At 43.9% G+C, this 18,395-nt stretch overlaps 1 protein-coding gene across 2 annotated transcripts in view; it reads left to right on the forward strand.

Annotated features, from left to right (window-relative positions):
* LOC148009272 (vacuolar protein sorting-associated protein 9A-like) overlaps nucleotides 1-18,395 on the forward strand; it is a 133,336-nt gene that overhangs the window by 110,181 nt on the left and 4,760 nt on the right. For both annotated transcript variants that reach the window (XM_087673513.1, XM_087673512.1), the window contains one exon: nucleotides 9,520-9,687. In XM_087673513.1, the coding sequence (XP_087529639.1) occupies nucleotides 9,520-9,687 (168 nt within the window). The remainder of the gene's footprint in view (nucleotides 1-9,519; nucleotides 9,688-18,395) is intronic.

Here is an 18,395-nt window from a genome sequence, read left to right on the forward strand (position 1 = left end):
CTTGCGACACATCCAGTTCTTTCCATGTTATCACATATGGCCGCCTCCTCCCAATTGGCCGGACTGTCGCTTCCTACAGGACAACACTTCATTAGCCAATCCCTGGCGGATGATACTTTTATGATTTTGCGTGCGGACAAGGATAACCTTCGAAAAGCATTGGATGTTTGGGGTCTCTTTGGTCAGGCGTGAGGCCTTCGTATCAATGCGCTCAAATCAGCCATTCTAAGCTGCACGGAGTCGGATTTGCAGTCCTTGGACTGGCAGGGTCTGGTTGTTCCTCGAGGTTCCATTGTCAGGCATCTTGGATACCCTTTGGGTGTTGATGTTCCCCCAAAGCAGCTTCTGCAGTGGATTTCTCAGAAAATGGTGGCCAAGTTTATGTATTGGAAGTCTCAGGCCTGGCCTTTTCATGTTCGCCTCAAAGTAGCCCAGATTATTATGTTGCCAATGCTCACATATTTCTTGCCATTGTTGCCCTGGACTCCTACGACTCTGAATGCTCTCACTCAGTCTATTCGCTTCATGCTATGGAAGAAGGATTCATTGCATGTAGGTATTTCCTGGATCTCCTGGTCGCATGCGTGCACCCCCAAACGCATGGGTGGCGGAGCTATTTTAGATGCCCAAACTCACATGCAGGCACTTCGTTGGTCCCTTTTCCGCGCCATGTGCTCGGATGATCATCATCCGTGGGTCGCTATCGTCCGTTATTTCCTCGAGGGCCATGGGCTTCGGCATGGCAATACCCAACTCCGGAGTTCTTGGTGGCATGTTCTGAATGCTGATTCGCGGTTTTCCAGTTCTTCTTCATCGCTGCTTACTCATTTGGTGTCTTCCTGGAAACACGTCCTTCAAAAGGCTCAGTGGCACCCACGGGAGGATCGCTTGGCCACTAACTCTTTTCAATTGGAATTACTGGCAGTCTCGCGTTTACTTTCATGGAAAGGTAAACATGAGCTTAGACCACAATTCAACTGAATGGCACGTTTGGGCTTGTCTTCAGTTGCGGATGCCACCCTTGCCAGTCGCAATGTGCTTATATCGTTTCGTACTGCTAGACGGCTTTTCAGGATCCCTCGTGGATATAGGCCTTTATGGGAACAGCTTTTGACGGTGATCCAGAGCAGACAACCCTTTCCTGCTCTTGCTTCGGATCATCCCTGGCAGGATTGGGACCTACAAGGCCGGCTGCATTTGAGCAAAGCTTCTGCTAGCCAAGTGTATCATCTTCTGATTAAAGATAATCAATGGCTAGTTACTAAAGCGAATGCCTTATGGGGATTGCGCAAATCCCGGTCATGGTGGAGGGCAACTGTGATGGAAGGCTGGGTCAACAAGACACCCTTTAAATACAAAGTCTTTCTTTGGAGAGTGATGATTGGGGGTCTTCCGCTTGCTTCGGCTCTTTCCAAGCGACGAATCTCCAATGGCACCTGTTTCTTTTGCACCACTACTATGGAATCCGCCCGCCACCGATTTATTTCTTGCCCCGTCGCTAAGAAAGTCTGGGTATTTTTGTCGGCCGTTTGGTGAGGGGTGGTTGGTATCACACTGCGCCCCTTTGATTGGGTTTTGGGCCAGCCCAAATACCCTACTCCCGCACAGCCACATATGAAGCTCATGTATCATTTTCTTCGATACTGGGGCTGTTGGCATAACTGGACCATTCGGAATGCTTTTCTGTTTGACTCCGCCCACAATGTTCAGCGGCATATTGTAAGGCTTAAGGGCCTCTTGTATTGTCAGTTAGATCTTCTCCATCGTTCTGATTTGCTCTCTACAGAGGACTTCCGACCTTGGCATATGGCAATTTCCTCCGCATCCTTCCATTAAATTGTATCTTGTAGTACTTAGCACCTCTTCACATGATGGCTTGGATTGTCGTCATGTTCTTGTAATCAAGTAATCTTGTATTTTTTTTCGTAATTAATACAATTACCTTTTACGAAAAAAAAGAGAGAGAGAGAGAGAGAGAGAGAGAGAGAGGTCTCCGTGACCCTCTAGCCCAATTGGCTTTTGATGCTATTGGTTGAGTTATCATGGCATGGGATTGCAAATATCTAGTCCTACTATCCACCTTGCAAATGGGCCTTCCCTTGCAGACAAAACATTAGAGGCCTGTGAGATGGATAGGTTGAAGCTCAGCTAAGAGTACAGTTGATAGTGAAGAGAGTGTGATAGCATGACACCCAATGCAATAATCTCAAGAGTGTAAAGTGCAAGTACAAAGTACAACCCTTAAATCTTAGGGTTGTAAGAGGGTGTTCACACTCAAAGGGTGTAAAACACGATAAGTGCCCAAACTATGTAACATAGGCACATAAAATAAAAATAAATAAATCTAGGGAAAAAAACCTCTCTTACGGAGAGTAGAAAGTGCCCGAGTGTCCTATTGAGGATCACCAACACTCCTTTGTGAGCTTAGGTGCGAGTTATGTTCAGAGATAGACTAATGATGTATGCTCCAGGAAGAGATGACCTGAATCCCATATGCACAGTGAGGAGAGTGGAACAACTCAACTTCTATAAAGCATTGTACTTGACAATGGAATGAATATAATATCATGATGCTTTGTACTTTCACTTAGTGCCTTGTCAGTGTCAGTTCATTACACAAGATTGTCTTTATGAGTCCAAGCTAATCTATCTTGGAACCTAATTCACTTGTGCAATAGTTGGTTTCTCTTTGTCTATGTTAACATGAGTCTTAGACTTCATCTTTCATCCTCCATAACTCCTACCATGCTCTAGATCCGTGTTTTTAACATGGTATTAGAGCTTAGTCGGGCATGGCACTAATCCTCCAACTTCGTTTCACTCTTATCTAGCTCAGCTTGAGCTCAGTCCAGCCTAGAACAAGTCTAGAACCCCATCTTCTACTCTTTCTTCTCACTGCCTTGCTTGGCAACCATAGCTAGATTGCACCTACCTTCAGTTGAGCACTTAGATCTCCTCATACAGGTGATTTTAGCTCGAGGTGTCTTCTGGGAAACTCTTCCTCTACTCCCAATGCAGCTCCCTATCACATCAAAGTGTGACATTGTTCACCGTGGAGCCCGACATTACAAGAATTCGACCTTGCTGTCTCTGCTGTGCCCTGTGACGGTTGTACTATTTGCGTTACCTGTGGAGGCTGCGATTCATCCTGCCTATATGGGGCATTCAAAGTCTATATACTATAGGCTATCCTCCATCCAATTCTTGGCCCGAATTGCTGCGCCTGTCTCCTGTGGCAACAAAAAAATCAGGATTGTCTGAAACCCTTAAACAGTGGAAGCCATAGCCAGAAACTTAAAAAGCTTTGCAACCTTGTCTTTTCTCACTGCCATCATCAATAGTGACTTTGGTCACTCTTACATTATCTCTGAAGCTTGCAAATCTGGAAGTGCCCAAGGAAGTTCAAAGATTACTTGGCAACATTGAGCCAAATATCAAGATCTTCAAGACATAGTATCTATTGATACTCAACTAGTGCTTCTTGGCACTTAGGGCTTTAGCTTAATCAAGAGTAACTCATCTTATGATTTCATTTCGGCTAGTTCAAAGCCTATTTTGAGTTTGTAATGATTTGAAATTTTGATCCAAGTCTTTGTAAGTCTCAATCTCATTGTAAAAGGATAGACACTACTCGAATGTCCTCGTAGTAAGACCTCCTTCTAAGATGACTGAACTGGAGCAGATAGCAAAGTTCAATGGTGAAGGCTTCCACGCCTGGAAGGAGAAAACTGTGTACCATCTCACGAGGAAAGACCTCTTGGATCTCTTTGAGGAAGATGATGTAGATGACAAGAAAGAAGATGCTGCAGAAGACCAGTCTAAAACAAAGGCATGAAAGAAGGTGAACAACAAAGCTCTAGGCATTATTGCTTGGGGTCTATCAGATGATGTATTACACCACATCTCTGGCATCGGGGATGCAAAGAAGGCATGGGAAGAACTTGACAAGATCTTTGGTACACAAGCAAAGAACTCAAAGGTAAAATTACTTATATAATTTTATAAGTTGGATATAAAAGACAGTTCATCTATGACTGTACATATCAATAAGTTCAAGAGTTTTAAAACTCAGCTAGCAACTCTTAAAAAGAACATTGATGAGGATGAGGCAATAGCAGTACTACTTGCCAATGTTAATCATGAACCATATGAGAACCTTGTTTCAACACTAAGTAATGTTTCTAGTCTCTCACTTAAAGATATCGAGCACTCTCTTCTTGATGAAGAGAACAAATAGAAGAACAAGAATGCAAAAGATGGTATTCCATCATCTAGGGAAAATCTCTTATACACCAAAGGAGTGTCAAAGTGCAGCGATGTGGAAGTGTAGGACAAAGACTGAGCAGGAGTGAACACAGAGAGAAGAGAGAGAGAGAAAAGGAGACAGTGAAACGCAGAAAATCTGCAGTGTAGTATGCTGTATTAGAGTGCAGAAATATACACGGGGGCAGAGGAAATATCTGCGTTTGTCTCCGACTTAATGACCTCGATCTCTGTCAGCCCGAGTCTCAACCAACAGATCTCAAGATCAGAATCTGAAGTGAATGCTGAAGTGTGCCATAAACCGGCTATAAATAGCCAGAAAATAGGAAACAAGTGCACCAGGTCGGTTGCATTAAATGTAGCCAACTGCAGTAAACTGACCGACTGTGCAGTAAAACTGTCCGATTGCAGGTGCTGACATGGCACTTTGCTGACGTGGCACTGCCGTACTCTGCTGTCCAATGACTGACCAGGAAATGACTGTCTAGTTGTCCAACGACTGTCTAGGAAATGATTGCGTAACACTTGCAAGATTATCCTCCGTCTTGCAATACTCCACATCAATGGTCCCATCCAGAAGCTTCTCCCGAATGAAGTGATACTGGATCTCAATGTGCTTTGTCTGGGCATGGAATACAGTATTCCGTACCAAGGAAATGCAACTCTCATTGTTGCACCGCAGAAGAGTAGGACGAATTTGGGGGCAGCCAAGCTCCTCTAACAATCTCCAAAGCCACACAACCTCACATGTGGTGGAAGACACAACTCGATACTCCACCTTAGTAGAAGAAAGGGCTACTGTGGGCTGCTTCTTGCTACTCCAAGAGATAACACTTGTACCCAAGGTAAAACAGTAGCATGTAGTAGACCGTCGGTGGTCCACATTGCCAGCCCAATCCGAGTCACTCCAACGTGCAAGCACCAGATCAGAAGCATCTGTACCTATGGGATAAGAAATCCCTAAGTCAGAAGTCCCCCTCAAATACCGAAGAATCCTCAGGGTAGTTTGCCAATGCACCTGTTTGGATTCAATCATGAACCCTGCCAAAAGACCCACAACAAAACAAAGATCAACACGAGTGTTGAGAAGCCAAATCAAGGATCCAATCAACTGATGGTAGCGTGAAGCATCCATCACGGGAGAATCTAAGTGTGAAGTGGCCTTCCAATTTGGATCCATAGGAGTAGTAATGGGCCGAGAAGTCTCCATCTCAAAAGTCACCAAGAGCTCTTGAATGTACCTCTGCTGAGAGATGAAAATCCCCCTTTGAGAATGATAAATCTCATGACCCAAGAAGAAATGAAGAAGTCCCAAATCCGTCATCTCGAATGCCTGATGTAAAGCTGTCTTGGTCTCTTGGACCTTCTGTGCATGATCCCGTGCCAGAATCAAATCATCAACATATAACACAAACAACACACGATCAACCTCGGAAGTGTGCACATAAAGCTGTGGATCAGCCTTGGAGCGCCGATATCCCAATTTCGATTGAAGAAATGAGTCAATCTTCTCGTTCCATGCATGTGGATCCTGCTTGAGGCTATACAAGGCCTTCTTCAACCTGTAAACTTTCCCATCCGAGGATCCAAAGCCAGGAGGCTACTCAACATAGATCTCCTGTTGCAAGTCGCCCTTTAGAAAGGCCGACTTCACATCCACTTGATAGACAGGCCATCTCCTATGGCCAGCCAAGACAATAACAGCTCGAATAGTCGCCATACGAGCAGTGGGGGAAAAATTATCATGGAAATCAATGTCTGGGCGCTAAGCAAAACCTTTAGTAACAAGGCGAGCCTTGTGCTTATCCTAAGAACCATCGCTAAGGTACTTGGTCTTGAAGACCCACTTGACACCAATCACCTTTTTGTGAGAGGGATGAGGCACAAGAGACCAAGTGCCATTCCTCTCAATAGCCTCCAACTCGGCTTCCATAGCCTTCCATCAATGATCAGATTGCAAAGCCTCCTTCACTGAAGTGGGCTCACGATCTTGCATAACACGGGTAGCAAACAATAGTTAGAGCAAACAAGCTCTGAAGAATGTGCATGGTTCCTCCGTGACCTCTGCGGTCCATCCTGCGGTTCTCACTCCTTAGGGATCCCCTCGGATCCCTGAATCTCAGTTTTTGTCACGGGCCCAACAAGGAGGAGGATGAACCTCTCCCCATCGCTCTCCATCTGCTGAAGACTCAGGAACATCCATCGGCAAAATCTCCTCGGGGGTGGCCGGTGGAAGTGAAGACTCGGAATCAGAAGAAAAATCTCCATCAAAAGACTCTGGCTCCAAAGAAACTCTCTCGGGGGCCCAACTCTCCCCTAGATCTCCAAGAACGGGGTGCTCCTCACCCCCTTCTGTAGCCAGAACTTCCACGAACCGCACATTGCGGCTCGTGTAGACATCCCGCTTGACAGGATCAAAGAGATCACCTTGGGACTAGGAGTTGTAGCCAATAAAAACTTGACGTCGGGAAGGCACCTCGAACTTGTCACGCTGCGTCTTTGGAATGTGCACACAAGCGTCACACCCAAAGATCTTGAAATAAGAGACATCAAGCTTAGTCCCGAAGTAAGCCTCAAAAGGTGTCATCCAGTCAACGGCCGAAGTGGGAGATCGATTGAGGATGTGAACTACGGTAGCCACTGCCTCGGCCCACAGAAATTGAGGTGTCTGACGGTGCTTCATCATGGTGCGCGCCATCTCGATCACACTTTGGTTATTCTGCTCCAAAATGCCATTCTCTTGGGGAGTGTTGGTGTTAGCAAACTCCTAGTGAATGTCCCTATTTGCACAAAAGCGAGCAAACTCATTAGACATAAATTCACCTCCCTTGTTTGAACGTAAGGTCTTTAGTCGCCAGCTAGAACGGTTCTTCTCAAAGAGAAGCCAATTCTTGAAGTGAGAGAAAACCTCCGATTTCAAAGTCAAGAAGTAGGCCCAAGTCATCCTGCTGTAGTCATCTACGATCAACATGAAGTACAAGCTTCCCTTTAGGGACTCGATCCTCATCGGGCCACAAAGATCCATAGATACCAACTCCATGGGTGAAGTAGACCATTTAGAAGCTTTGTTTGGAATCGCATCCCGATGCAGTTTCCCACGAATGCAAGAGACACATGGCTGATGGCTCACCACTATGTCCGGCAATCCTCGGACAAACAACCCTCGCGATGCCTTTCGAAGGTACTCATAGTTCAGGTGGCCAAACCGAGCATGCCATAGCTTGGACTGTGTCTGAGAAGTAAGAAGAAGAGAGATAAGAGTTGGGGAAGACTTCAACTTGTAGATGCCATCCTCCTCATACCATGTAGAGAGAACCTTCCTGGATTCACGATCAAGGACGTGAATAGTATCATAGTCAAACTTCACCAAAAGACCAAGAGCACAAATCTTATGAACCGAAAGCAAATGATACCCTAAGCTTAGCACATGCAACACCTCGGAAGTGTGGGTACCACCACATCCATCTGGAATAAGCTGCATCTCACACCGCGCAACAATAGACACAGAAGAGTTGTCTCCAATGAGAATCTGCCCATACGAAGGTCGCAAATGGGCAACACCATCGGAAGGAGTCATGTGCCGTGAGGCACCACTGTTCACAATCGACTCTCGAGTTTGGGGAGCTGTCATGGTAGGATCAGAAGTCTTAGATGTAGAGTCCTCAATGATTGCTAAGTGTAGAAAAGGAGTTGATGAGGGTGTAGCCACCGCTCCAGAATCCTTCGTGTCCTTCTTCTTGGTGTCCTTCTTGTCTTTGTCGGGGCAATCCTTCTTCTAGTGACCGGTCTTATCACAAATATGGCAAGTTGATTCCTTCTCATTGTCCTTCTTGGATTTGTTATCCTCCTTCTTCTTCTTTTGGTCATTCCTCTTCTTTTGAGAGGCTTGACTAACCAATGCCTCCGATTTGGAAGCATTCTGTCCCTTCAATTGTTCCTCTTGGTCCAAGACCATAGGAACCAACTCTTCCACCGAAGAGTCGACTCCCAGCCTGAAGCAATAAGAGCGGAATAAAAGGTACCGAATCGTGGTAGCAACTGGGACAATAAAGTGATTGCTATGTCTTCGGAGGAAATAGGTTTCTCCGCATTTTGAACTTGCATCTGAAGCTGCCGAAGCCTGTTGATGTGTTCCCGAAGCGAAGAAGACTTATTCACGGACAAGGTCTGCATCTGCACCTCCAAAGAAACCCTCTTTATTAGGGACATCCGGTTGTATATCTGGTCGAGCTCTAGCCATATCTCTCGAGCCACCGTTAAGTACTTGATGTGAGCTGTCACGGTTGTAGTGCAAGACAGAAACAAAAAAGATCGAATCTTGGCATTCAGTTTGTTCCAATGAGAGTGGGCCTTGGTCAACTCCGCACGAGCATTGGAAGAGAGTTTGGATTCATCCCTCACCGAGGGCCTGTTAATCTGCTCCATCACCAGTTCTGCCAAATCATAAGACTTCAAAATGGCCAACATCATCACCCGCCAGATGCGGTAATTGTCACCATCAAGCTTTTGATCCAATGGAAGAGCCGGTAGGACAGGCACCTTCTTGTCCATGATCCCATGGAACTCCAAATCAGTCTCTCATGTTGTACTTTCACTTAGTGCCTTGCCAGTGTCAGCTCATTACACAAGATTGTCTTTATGAGTTTGGCCAAGCTAATCTATCTTGGAACTTAATTCACTTGTGCAACAATTGGTCTCTCTTTGTCTATGTTAACATGATTCTTGACTTCATCTTTCATCCTCCATAACTTCTGCTATGCTCTAGATCCGTGTTTGTAACAAGTTAAACCCAACAAGGCCCAATCCCTTTGTGGTGCTAGGAGACTTCTTTGAAGATGGTGTATTGGAGACATCGATAGCAAAGGCCTAGGCTCATGCGGCTAAATCCTCTCAACACTCTTAATCCTTTTGGTCTATCTAGTGCCAAGGTGCCTCCTACACTCTCATCCTTCTTCACTTGCTGAATCCATTGTATTTGGGTCTTATATTATGGCCTAGAGCCACCTTGTATTCTGTAGCCTTGTTATCTTGTACTTTTTTTCATAATTAATATAATTACCCATTGAGAGAGAGAGAGAGAGAGAGAGAGAGAGAGAGAGAGAGAGAGAGAGATCATGATTATGTTAAAAAAAGGAGAGTTCTTCACACACACACACACACACACACACACACACACACACACACACACACAAGAGAGAGAGAGAGAGAGAGAGAGATTATAACTGATGATTTTTCATTGTTTTCTTGGGGACCAAGTTGGCTCAAAAAGAACTTCAGAACATAAACACGTACAAAGCACCCCGGGATAAACTTGTCAGTATACTGAATTGTAGCAAGGTTATACGCAATGTTTTCATGGCAACAAATGAAAATCCTCCTGGTGCTGATGAGTTCTTACCAGTGCTTATTTACATCACATTAAAGGTGAGCAGGCATAATGCTGTTTCTTGCTGTGATTAGTATTCATGTGAAGCTGCAGCTGTAATGACTTATGCAAATTCTGGTTTCTTTTTTATTTTTTCTCATCCACAACAGGTGTCAACAAATAGGAGAGTTAGATAAACAATGCAGGCTATAATCTGGCTTTGGTGGTTGCTCATTAGGATGATATGATATCACATGTTTTCTTTGAGACAAAAAATGCTGCTAGTCTGCCTTTGTTCAATGCTGTTCCAAAGTAAAGCTGCCAAGCTCAGTATTTTCAATTTTAAAATAACTTTTGATATGATATTGTTAGCATGCTTATTTTAGTCATGTACAGTCTGTCATCTCCTGGTTGTGAGCTTTTGTCAGAATCTGATGGAGACATGGGAGCTTTGGCATTTTAGTATGCATTTCTCCTGTTTAAGGCCCTTTTTCTATGTTTGTTAGTCGGTTTACACCTCGTGTCAGTGCCTACCTGCTTCTAGACTGTTCAAGATGCCACCTCATTATTTGTTGGATTTACCTATGCAGTCGGATTGCATTTATGGCACCCCTTGAGTAATTTGCAGGAGGTCGGCTAGTTTTCGGCCCCTTTTTGCAGGTTGGCCAGATTTGGTGGTCCTTGGCTATTTATAGCTGGCCACTTTTCACTTTGGCCATCATCTTTTGCAGGTTGCTCCTCTGACTTTGGCACCCTCCTTAGTTGCCAGTGCTGCTATTGCTACCATCATCATTTCCAGCTTGATTTGGCACCCACATTGACACCTTGGGTTGTGTGCAAGGATTGATCAATTCTACCTTTGTATTCAGCATTCATTTTCAGTCAGTGTGGACTTCTTCCCTCTTATTCTTGTTGTCTCTCTCTTTCCTTCTCACAAGCCATTGTGTTCATGTTCCTTCTTCCATTGCGGACTCCACATGGTATCATCACCCAAGAGAGGACACAGTGCAGTCTATCTGACGAGGACACCACCTAGCCCCAAAACGTAGGTACAAAACCTTGCCTTTGCTGCAAACACAACCTTCCCTGGTGCATGTGACTACATCTGGCAGTAGGCGATAGCATCATCTGTCCAAGGGACAACTAATTCCACCAGGTGATAGCATTTGCTTGTCAAAACACAAGGTTTGCTACTTTTAGTCGAGAGTTCTTGCTAGGCGACAGTCTTTGATTGTAGGCGACATCATCTAGGTGTAGGTGACAATATTTATTGTGCAGGGGGCACATCTACACCTCAACTGTAGTTAATTCCCTTTTGTTTTTGTGTTGTTGTAGCACAATGTAGCTTTTTTGGGTGCTTGTAGGATTTGAAGATGTCTCATCATCATTTTTTTGGCTTTGATGGTTGAGAGGATGAGGTCTCTCATCATTCCTTTGAGAGACCGAGAGCTTATCGTGCTAGTCTGCGTGAAGATCAAGAAGAATGAAGGCCACCAAGCCCATTTGTACAGGAACCCTCTCCTATTTCCTCCCTTCATGTTTCTCATAAGACCCGACACCTTGGTCTTAAGATGCCCTCGTGTCATTCTCTGTATAGGTGCCTGTGCTTTTTTCCTTGCTCAAGGTGGACTGCTTAGATGGTTCCAACTATTCTTTGTGGTCATGCAAGGTGGAGTGTATCCTCGATACCTTCGACATTTGGGAGTTTGTTTCTCATCCTATACCTCGTCTTGTGGAGAATCTTGTTGTCTGATGGATCTTGCTACCCCATGGGATTGGCTCAATTCTTGAGCTAGATTCTTTCTGTTTATGAGATCACATGATTCTGTCCTAGTGTATGTTTGTAGATTGAAGACTGTTGTGAAGGCTTGGAAGAAGCTTGTGTCTCTTTTTAGTATGCATTTCTCCTATTTTAGGCCCTTTTCCTATGTTTGTCAATTGGTTTACACCTGTTGCTAGTGCCTATTTGCTTCTAGACTTTTCAGGATGCCACCTCATTATTTGTCGGATTTTCCTATGCAGTTGGACTGCATTTATTGCAGCCCCCAGGTTATTTGCAGCAAGCCGGTTGGCCAGATTTAGGACACTTTTTGCAGGTCAGCCAGATTTGATGGTCCTCCGCTATTTATAGCTGGCCACTCTTCACTTTGGCCATCATCTTTTGCACATTGCTCCTTCGACTTTGGCATCCTCCTTCGTCTCTAGTGCTGCTGCTGCTGCTGCTGCTGCTGCCATCATCATTTCCAGCCTGATCTAGTGCTCTCCCTAACACCTAGGGCTGCGTGCAGGGACCGATCAGTCCTCCCTTTGTATTCAGCATTCATTTTCAGTCTGTGCAGATTTCTTCCCTCTTATTCTTGCTATCTCTCTCTTTCCTTCTCATTGTGTTCATGTTCCTTCTTCCGTTATCTCACATTTCTTGTTTTAAAACATGGAAAAGGGAACCTCTTAGGTTGCCCCCGTACAAAAAAAATGGCTGGGGTGCTTGATCCACTTTCTCATTAGGGTCCTTATCCTAAGTTTATTAGGGTTTTCTCTATGACCTTAGATGGTGTTTCCACTTTGCCTACATAGACATACCCTTGAATTTGATAGTTTTGTCTCAATGCATTAATTGTTGGTGCTTAGCTTTATCAGTGTCTCTCATTTTCTTTACTTCTCTCTTATTTAGTGACTGCCCCATGCATGGAGGAGGTGTCCCATCTTGGTCCTTGTGTTTTACCCGGCTGACATTTGTGTGTTGTGGTCTTGCAAACCGATAAGTAGTTTGATTGTAGTGGAGGTGCCTTGCCTCAGTCTTTGGATGCCATTGGTTGATTCTTGTAGTTTTGGCAATTGTCCCTACACTTTTGCATATTTGCTTCTACTTTGTTATTGTTGGATTATGACTGTATGCTGCTGCTAGCAAGGCATAGTAGAAGGAGATGGGCCCCTGGGAGACATCTATTGTCCCTTCTATGACAAGGAGACAACCATTCCATGGGATGCTTGGTTGAAATGGAGAAAGGGATGGTTGGCAGTGGTTCCAACATGCTGCCCTTGTACATTCAGCACTCTTTCAGCTCGATTGGTGGTTACAACACTTGGGATCCATCTCCAGTGGACGTCACATTGTGACTACTCCAACTCCTTCAGCTTGCTCCCATGAGAGCCATTGGCTATTGGATAGCTCTCGAGTGGAGTGAGCATCTTGTACATTCTTTCCATCATTTACAGCATTGATTCATTCACTTCAGAGTTCTCTTCTTTCTCTATTCGTGTTTGTGTTTTTGCGTTTTGCGTTTATTGCTTTAATGTTTGAGTTATTGTGTTTTAGTCGTGTTCGTACATATTGTCACTTGTGTTTTCTTAGTGCAAATCTTCACATCTTCACATGTATCCTATCCTCACAGTTCAAATTGCGAACTGGCTGAAAAGGTTCAATCATGCTGTAATGAGTGTCTTAATAGGTTCGTAATGATGACCCAAAGCATGCATCTGTTGAGCATGTGGAAAAGTCCTAAAAGTACCTTGACTAGAGAGAGCATAGCCACTTGAGAAAGGCCTCTCATTGCCAAAAAGTTAGCTTTCTTGGTTTAGCAAGAGGCAGAGGATAAAAAACATTGCTTTAATGCAGACTTTCATTAATAAGTGAATCACCTTCAGTTTTAGGCCTACCAGTCCATTTAATATGAGGGAGGGGTTCTTTCTAGCTAGCAACCTGTTTGGTAGCAAAAGGATATGTATAAATAAACCCTTGGGAACACCCCAAAATCCAATCCTTAGCATGAATGATCCAGTTATCAAATGCATTCATATGGGCGTTGGTGCACAGAGTAGCTAACATTTAGAACAAGGTTGCTATTCTTCAGTTAATTGCTGGAGTGGTGCCAATTTGCGTGCCAATACATGATAATGCATGCTGAGAACATTCAGTCTGCTGTGTGGTTTTTAGGAAGTCCATAGCCAAAATTTTGAGACTTTTCATATGCCTCTCAGTTTTATAGAAACTCCATGGCCATTGACATGAAATAATTAAATATCAGCTTTTGAACACATAATGAGAGTTTAAAACAAAAGAAGATATAAGCCACAATAGTGGATAGAATGATTGGCAAGTGAACAGGCCATGGCCATGTAAGTAATGTCCAATAGTCACATTTGACTCACAGTTTATCGTGTACCAAGCTTGATGTTTGTTTTGAGGGTAATATTCCAGCCAATAGGGTAACCCAAGTGTCTAGAAATCACATGCATAAGGAATGTCATTTGTCCATAACAAATGACAAAATCTTCACATTTAGACAAAGTCGTTTAGATTTTCTGAAATTGACCCTTAAACTTGCAGCCAATCCAAGGTTTCCATGCTCTCACTAGAACCGATGAAGGTGACACATTTAACAAATGTGATTAGACTAAGTAATTGCTCACATATGTAGTTGCCTTTATATGATGTATGGACAGGTTCGTACTGTATGGTATTGTACGAAGTCTATGTAATTTTCGGTGCATTTTTTGCACCTATCATGCGGACAAAAACTGGTTATGCAGCACAATTTCAGTCCATTTTCGCCGGGGCTCGGGGCAGCATTTGGCAAAAAGGGACGGGTTGTGGACTTGGGGCTCATTTGCACACTCTCTCATGTGTCACTGTCTCCTCACGGGTCATCCCCATCCTCTTGTCTTCAAGCATCAACCTCCCATCCCCTCCCTCTTTAAGCATCATCTCCTCTTTCCCTCTCCTCTTTCCCTCATCCCCTCCCTCTTCATTGTTCTTCCAAGTTTCCCCTATCCCCTCCCTCTTGAAGCATCATCTCCCCACCCCATTCTTCTTGGATCTTCAAGCCTCTAAAGTGCTCACTCCTCTCCTCTTCCTCCTATCCCCTCCCCTTCAAGAATCATCGTGATTGCCGATCGGAGTGACAAGTCTCAACCCTCTTCTCTCCATCAAGCCTTGTCTTGACGCCTTGGCATCATAACATGCGAGAAACATGAGGCCTTCAACTTGCATGCCATCCATGTGGAGAAGGACATAAAGGAGTCCAACTCCCACCATGGGACATGCAAGTATTGCGGGAAGCGCCACATAAGCGGTGCGACTTGGCTTCTTCAACATCTTTTTAAGATGGTGGGGGGGGGGGGGGGGCAAGTTGTTGCATGCAAGGCAATCTCTTAACACATTGTTGCGAAGGAGATTCTCGCTAAGATGAGAGGGGGATATACTAGAGGAGGAGAAAGTGGCGCATCAACGACTGCACCTACACCTATGTCTACTCGTGAGGAAGCCTCAAATTTAGGCGTATCTTCAACTGATGTGGATGAGGCCTCCACCATTGGTAGTGCTGTCTCCACATCAGCTTCTAGCTCAGGCATTGGCAAAAGGCAAAGATTTGAGGCTCATGTGGCACCAAAGAGGCATTCCTCTCTCTCAAAAGCTTCCGCTCGTATGCTTGGATTGGTTGCCTTTTTCAGAGAAAGGCAATGACAAGCGGACATTGAGATTGCACGTACGGTGATCGAGTATAATCTTGCATTTAATGTCCTAAAGCATGAGCAATTGAGAAAGTTGGTGAGGACCATTGCCAATGTGGGTCCATGTGAAGGACGGAGCGGTGCTACATACAATGATATGAGGACAAAGAAGATTGATGAAGAGGAGAGGATTGATAAAACCCTTGCTCCTATTCAAGCCACATGGACAAAATAAGGTTGCTTCATTTTCATTGACGGATGGAGAGAATGTAGGAAACAAGGCATCGTCAACATACTCGTTTCATGTCCACTCAGCACATTTTTTTAACGGGCTGTAGACATTGGCAAGAGGGAAAGCAAAACGACCAGCACATTCATCTACCACCACATTCGGTAAGCTATCATTGAGGTATACATTGTCTTTTTAAATTTTAAAGTTGTTGCTTTCATTGTTATAATTTTTAATTTATATTCCCCCAAAGCTTTTCTTATTATAATTTTGAATTTGTGCCATGTATGATGTGGTTGTAGGTGGGCCCGTCAAATGTGGTGCAAGTTGTTACTGACAATGCATCCGATTGTCGGCGCATGGGCCGTTTGCTTGAGGCTAAGTTTCCTTTCATAGTGTGGACTCCATGTGCAAGTCATTGTTTGGACTTGCTCATGGAGAACAATGGAAAGCTCAAATGGGTGAAGAGGGTGGTGCATTGATGTTGTCACCTTCTTTACGGTGAAAATGAAGGTGCTTGCGATATATCACGAGCATAGTATGCTTGAGTTGAAGAAGCTTTTCTAAACTTGCTTTGCTAATATGCGGTTGCTGTTGGAGCGCCTTTATGAGGTGTGGTCGCTACGTTCGCTCGACGGTGGTGTCTACTCTATGGAATGAGCGGGATGAGTGTGAGACAGAGGAGGTGATAGCCATGCAAGGCTTGTGCCTCGATGAGCAGTTTTGGCAAAGAGTCCATGGGATCGTGATTGTTGTGACTCCCTTTTATAGGGTGTTACATATGAGTGATTGTGAGGGGTCCACCATGGGCCTTCTTATTTACTTCTTTAGAGTAGTATTGGTGGAGGTCTGGGCTTGCACGTTAATTACAGTCATAGTGTGCACACAATTGACATAGTAGAGAAGAGATGGGCATGGATGCGTAAGACTATCAATCAATTTGCAGCACTATTACATCCTCCTACAAGTCTCTAGCAGCCATGGATGATAGAGAGCTACATTCTAACGATCTTGCATGTCTCACTTGTGTGGTCCTCGTGGATGACCACAACACAGTTTTAGAGGAGCTTCGATGCTATGTGGATCAGAGAGTGCATTTGGCTTTTGCTCAGTGAAATTTTGGGGCTTTTGCTGAAATTTGTGAATTTTGATAATAATGATGTGTGAAATGCACTTTGGGGACATTGTGATGCAATCTTGGTGCAGTAGGAAGTGTAATTCATATTTATTATCTCCCACTTGTGAGATTTATAAGAAATTACAGAGAATTTCGGTGGTTTTTTATGTGTTAGAAGTGCTTTGGGGCACATATGTATGCAATACACATGTTAGGCAGCTCCTATTGAGTTGATTTATTGCTGAATATTCATGGTGCAGCAGTCTTAGTGATCATTTGCAGATCTGGGATTGTTGCAGATGTATTTCTGGTGACCATTTACGTGCCTTTGGTTGTGATGGCTTTTGTGCATGTTCCTGTAGATCAGAGGACTAAACTAGACATGAAATCCATTAAGGGCATCTTCATGGGTTATGGAGATGAGGAAAAGATGGGTTATAGAGTTTGACTTTCTCAGGGTAAGAAGATAGTCCGTAGTCGAGATGTAGTATTTAATGAGGTAAAGTTGCTGAAACATGCAATACGTGGTGACCTTGAAGGTTAAATTTCAGCATGAACAACCAGCCATTCAGCAACCATTAGTTGAAGATTGTGTTCCTTTTGATGCTGAAAATGAGTAGCAACCTATTGTGCTACAGCCAGAAGATAATGGATAGCAAATAGATGCACAGGATGGAATAGAACAGCAAGAATAACATGCTGAAAACAAGTTATAGCAGCAAGAAAATGCTGAAAATCAGCCACTAGGTGATGATGTGCACATACTTGAGGATGTAGGCCCATTGCTTAACAATACAGATCATTGGATAAGGTCTACACGTCTCAAAAGGCAGCCACAGAGGTTTCAACCATCTTTGGACTGCATTTTTGTGATTGATAAAGGTGAGCCTCTAACATTTAGAGAGGCACAATCATGTGAAAATAAGAGAAAGTGGGAGCGTGCTATGTAGGAAGAGATAAAGTCTCTGTATACAAATAACATATGGGAGCTTGTAGCTTTGCCCAAGGATAGAAAAGCTATCCCTAATAAATGGGTTTACAAGGTGAAATATATTGATGGAAAGCCCAAGTACAAGGCATGCTTGATTGCTAAGGGCTATACACAAAAGGAAGGCATAGACTTCCAGGAGGTTTTTTCACGAGTGATGAAGATGAATAGGCTCCGTGTTTTGTTTGCTCTCACTACATCCTTGGATTTAGAGTTGGATGAGATGGATGAGAAGACTGCTTTTCTGATTGGTGACATGGATGAAGAGCTATATATGAAACAGCTCGAAGGTTTTGCTATTCCAGGGAAAGAGCATTTGGTTTGTAAACTGAAACGCAGCTTATATGGGCTGAAACAAGCCCCTAGATAGTGGTAAAAAAAATTTGATACTTTTATGCTCAGTCATGGATTTAAATTCAGTCATACAAATCATTGCTTATACACCAAAAAGGTAGATGATGGAAGCCTTATTGTGTTGGTCTTATATGTGGATGATATGCTAATTGCACAAAAGCGTAAGGGTGTTTTGAATGGTCATAAAAGGTGGTTGAGTTCAGCCTTCTCAATGAAAGATCTGGGGACAATTGAATACATTTTGGGCATGTGCATTAAAAGAGATAGAGCGCAGTACTTGTTGTTTCTCTCACAAGACAAGTACATTAGCAAAGTACTTCACAGTTTTGATATGGCTGATGCTAAGCCTCTTGGTATGCCTTTACTGCCACATACAAAGCCTAGCAAAACTAATTGTCCAAAAGATGATGCAATTGCCAGTGCTATGAAGGGCATACCTTACGTATCAGCTTGTGGATCTTTGATGTATGCCATGGTTGCAACTCGCCCTGACATTGATCATGCAGTGGGAGTTGTTAGTAGATTCATGTCTAACCCTAGTAAACCACATTGGGAAGCAGTGAAATGTATCTTCAGTTACTTAAAAGGTATACAAGAGAAGTGTAATGGAAATGGTATACTAGAGTTG

This window comes from Lygodium microphyllum, unplaced genomic scaffold, assembly GCF_053477565.2.
Source record: "Lygodium microphyllum isolate KBCC unplaced genomic scaffold, Lygodium_microphyllum_v1.1.10 scaffold_31, whole genome shotgun sequence".
NCBI lineage: Eukaryota > Viridiplantae > Streptophyta > Polypodiopsida > Schizaeales > Lygodiaceae > Lygodium > Lygodium microphyllum.